This window comes from Pundamilia nyererei, unplaced genomic scaffold (assembly GCF_000239375.1).
Source record: "Pundamilia nyererei isolate P.nyererei 1_Seehausen unplaced genomic scaffold, PunNye1.0 scaffold01270, whole genome shotgun sequence".
Taxonomy (NCBI): domain Eukaryota; kingdom Metazoa; phylum Chordata; class Actinopteri; order Cichliformes; family Cichlidae; genus Pundamilia; species Pundamilia nyererei.
In genome coordinates this window covers 642-4,874 of record NW_005188671.1, presented here as the reverse complement: position 1 = coordinate 4,874, position 4,233 = coordinate 642, and the positions used below count along the sequence as shown (strand labels likewise).

General features: G+C 39.3%; 1 protein-coding gene across 1 annotated transcript in view; it reads right to left on the bottom strand.

Annotated features, from left to right (window-relative positions):
• LOC102203818 (zinc finger protein OZF-like) overlaps positions 1–3,899 on the bottom strand; it is a 10,280-nt gene extending 6,381 nt beyond the window's left edge. Inside the window, exons 1-2 of the mRNA XM_005755350.1 lie at positions 3,533–3,899; positions 1,540–1,770 (exon numbers count right to left, since the gene is read on the bottom strand). Coding sequence (XP_005755407.1) covers positions 1,540–1,770; positions 3,533–3,704 — 403 coding nt within the window. The 5' untranslated portion in view covers positions 3,705–3,899. The remainder of the gene's footprint in view (positions 1–1,539; positions 1,771–3,532) is intronic.
• Between the last annotated feature and the right edge of the window lie 334 nt (positions 3,900–4,233).

Genomic DNA, 4,233 nt, shown 5'->3' with positions numbered 1-4,233 from the left:
AATATTGATAAAGTTTACCTTTATGTACAGAATCTGAATATCGCAAAATATTTTAAAAAATTGCAATAATATCGTATCGTGCGTTAAGTATTGTGATAATATCGTATCGTGGGATGTGTGGTGATTCCCACCTCTAGTATACATAGATTTAGAAAAGTAACAACCCTCTCTTGCCAAACAATGTTAGCTCATTATGTTTTTTGCCTTAAAAAAAACAAAGTGGATGAAATAAAACTTGATTTCAACTAAATAGAGACAAAACTGAGATTCTCCTGTTTGGAAACAAACATCCATGATTACAACTTAATTCACATCTTGAATCTATAGGGCACTGAAGACCTCAACCTGGTTGGAAAATTTTGGTGAAATCATAGATGAAGAATTTAGTTTCACTGACTGTATCACAAGGCTGTATCATGGATATCATTTCTGTCTTTTTTCTGTTGTTTTTGGTTTTAATTTAATCTTGTAAACCAACTTTAATAACTTATTTGTATTTGAGAGGTAATATACAAATACATTTCCCATAGCAGAAAGAGATACATTCATGCCGCTTATTAAAGTTGGACCTTGAGGAAGAAAGGATGCCCAGGTATAAAATCTTCATGCAGAAGAGATAAGTGGTCCTTCCCAGTTCAAAAGACTGGATCTAAGGCTACGTTCACACTGCAGGTCTTAATGCTCAATTCCGATTTTTTTGATCAAATCCGATTTTTTTGTCTGCTTGTTCACGCTAAAAAAAAAAAGTGACATCAAACACACTCTAGTGTGAACCCTCAAAGCAGCCAGCATGCGCAAAAGAAGACGTCACACACAATGCGCTCTGTTTAGACCCAGAGCAAAAGTATTGTTTGGCTGTTTCGGACTTTACGTTTCCCAATTTTGCTTTAAATTATAAAGTTATTGTGTTATTTACATAATAATGATCCTTATTGCTGTTTTAGAGAGGAGCAGTGCTTCAAAGGATAGTTGCAGATTTCTGTCAGAATCTGGAGATTATACAGTACAAATAAAATGTTCACGTTTCTCCAACGTTGTCTTCCCAACAGTTTCTCTGGATGGACAGGAAGCGTTCACGATGTCTTCTCCGGTGCTGATAATTGCCATCTGTCTCGTGTCAGTGACGTACAAGACGGATTTCATGCGACATGACCGTTCAAACAGCAGTTGCTTTCTAAAACATCAGTTACGTATCGGATTCACAGCCACATATGAAAGTGACCCAGATCGGATTTGAAAATATGATTGGATATGGGTCGCAGAGGGTCAGAAAAGTCGGATTTGATGTGCTTTCGCCTGCAGTGTGAACGTAGCCATAGAGTTCACAGTTGGTAATTCCAGCAGAGACACCAGGGGCATCTGTTTAAAATGTGCTAAACAAATAAATTTCCCTTAACAGAAAGAGATGCATTCATGCTGCTTATTACAGTTGGACCTTCAATTCTTCCTGTGCCTCTAAAAATAAATGTAACTTTAAACTCCAATTAGGATCCTACATGACTCATATTCATTGTTATTACGACAATCAGTTTTACATACCTATTCTGTGTAACTTTATCTCAGGTTTGCAGATGGTCCCCAGCAGTCTAATCTGCTCTTCCCTGGACCAGACGATAATGCCTTCCTCTTGCTTCAGTCCAAGCTGCTCTCCCTCCTGACTGCTGCAGAGCTCCTCCTGTTCCTCTTTAATCTGTGGAGGCTCTGGGTCCTCCTGGTCCAGACTGGAGTTCCTCTCCTCCTCTTCATTGCAGTCACGTTGTCGTGGGAAGTCTTAAGCAACAAAGAAGTACAGAGTCAAGGTCACAACTGTGATGAGTTTTCACAAATATTTTACAAATGTGTGTCAAAGTCTGAATAAATAGTGATAATTTAAACACACATTTTTACAGAGACAGTGAGCCAGGGCTCTAGACTAACTTTTTGCCATCGGCGCAGCAGTGCATCTTTAAAAACTTAGGCGCACTGGCACAAAAGTTAGGCGCACTCAAATTTTTCAACCACTTAACACCGCAGTTTTACATGTGCACTTTTTGGGGGGGGAAGTTGCAGTCCATACAGACAATATTCATTTCTAAATTATTAACTAACAATCTTGTACTTAAAGTGCTTTGTCAATATTGTAGAAAATGTTAAACTTAATCATCATCTTGGCCTCCTCTGACGACCTGTTTGTTGCTGTCTGCTGCTGAAAGGCAATGGGGAGAGGGGACACTTGGGCAGTGCATTTTTTTGCAGCATATAATGTGTTTTCTGGATACACTGTGTTTTTTCAGCGTTCAAAGACAGATGGCACCATGTTAGAGCTGGCTATGAACTTCAGATGGATCAGGCCTTAACTTAACAAAAAAGTTATCAATAGTTCTTTTCATCTTTTCTTATTACCCACAGCTACATCCACTTCTTTCGGGCCTCACTAGGGCTGCGTATCATCACTGATTTCTATAATCCATTAGATTCAGGTTCTCAAAGTCCTGATTTGATTCAATTTAGTCTCAGACAGTCAGAAATATTATAATTCTGATCATTTATCAGTACGGATACATGTGAGACTTCATCAGAATTGTGAACATCACAGCAGATGCTTTTGTGTCAAAGTAACTGAGAATAAAACACAGAAAAACATGAAGGAGATTTTTCTGGCCTGGCGTTTTATAGCAGATAACCTTAAAAATATTCTATAATTTTGCATAATTTTAAGAAGTTTAAATTTCTTCAGTATTGAACAGCAAAAATTAGGCTTTAAGTGATCGCACCACTGAAAAATTTGGTTGCATTTGCGACCACATTGCTCGCACTCTAGAGCCCTGTGAGCTCAGATCACACCATCACTGGTGTCACAGTTGTGTCAATCAGATTAAATAAAATGTGTAAATATTGAAAAAATATATAGTCTTGTGGTTTCTAGTCAATATGATATCAAGTTTGATTCAACAAGAAGAGGTTTTAACTCACAACGGTGACCATGAACATGCACCAGTCCAACATAGTCCATCACTGGACACTGAACCACAGCACTGATAAATACCCAGTTTAACATCTTCTAGTAAAGTCACTGTATCTTCAATCGGACCCTGAGCACTTGTTTTCACTTAGGAGACACATTTAGACATCATACTTTGCTTCAGTGATTGTTTTCTTGCTTTTGCTGCAGATGTAAAGACATTATTTATAGAAGTATTTGTAACATGGACAGATTTTGTTCTGATACTTTGGAAAGTCTGTCACTGTGTGTGTTCACTTTGAGGCTGTTATAAAAAATAAATGGAATAAACAGTTGGTGTGGACGCTCATCTTCATCAATGTTAGTCAGCAGACAGTTTTCACACTGTCTCATTAAGAGTGTGTGTGCTCTTCCTCAACTATCACCGTTTGCTCCTCTGAATTCATCACCAAAGTAACAGCTTCCTGCTCTCAGCTAACATCAGCTTAGAGAAATCCTGGAGAAGCTGATAAACTTTCAGGTTTATCACCAATCAACCAAACACTGAAGAATCTGAGCTTGAACAGCACAGAGTTAAAAACACGTCCATACCTATGATGTGTGAGTTTCTGTCGGGTTTCCGGCTGATATCCAGCAGTCTGTGCTGACGGTTGATCTCCTCCTCATACTGGACGATGGTTTTTTGAACCTCTGAGAAGATTTCTTCACAAACAGCAGTTAGTCTCTCCTTGATGAACTCTCTCAGATACTGAGCTGAACTCATCGCTGCTTCAACTCAGGCTGAGCGGATCGATACAAGCATCGACACCGGTATCAGATGGATATTAACGTCATAAGATCAGTACTTTAGTTTGTGTTTTTCAAGTTCAATCAGCTTTATCAAACAGCGGCCATGTTGCGGACGTACTTCTCGCTCCACCCAGGTCCGCCGTGAGTTTGCGCTCGTGCGTCACGTGACTCAGGGAGCCACGCCGATTTGTTGAATGGTAATGCCGCGTTCCAGATGCCTCGGATCTCGGGAGTTACGTCACTCCTGAGTGAGAGCATTCAGATAAAACAGAATCAGTTTAGCAAGGTAGAGCCATTCCAGTGTCGATAGCAGTAAGACCTGATACTTATTTGTTGTGCTTAAAAACACATTCAGTGATAGAGCCTGTTCACTTCTCTGCGTATGACTAATTGAACGAGTTGCAGAGCAGATTGAAAGTTTACAGTTCTAATTTTGTTCACATTCAGTCCCGCCTTCTTGGATTGTTAAATCGTTTATGTTGGTCTACTCTGACTTTCCAAGT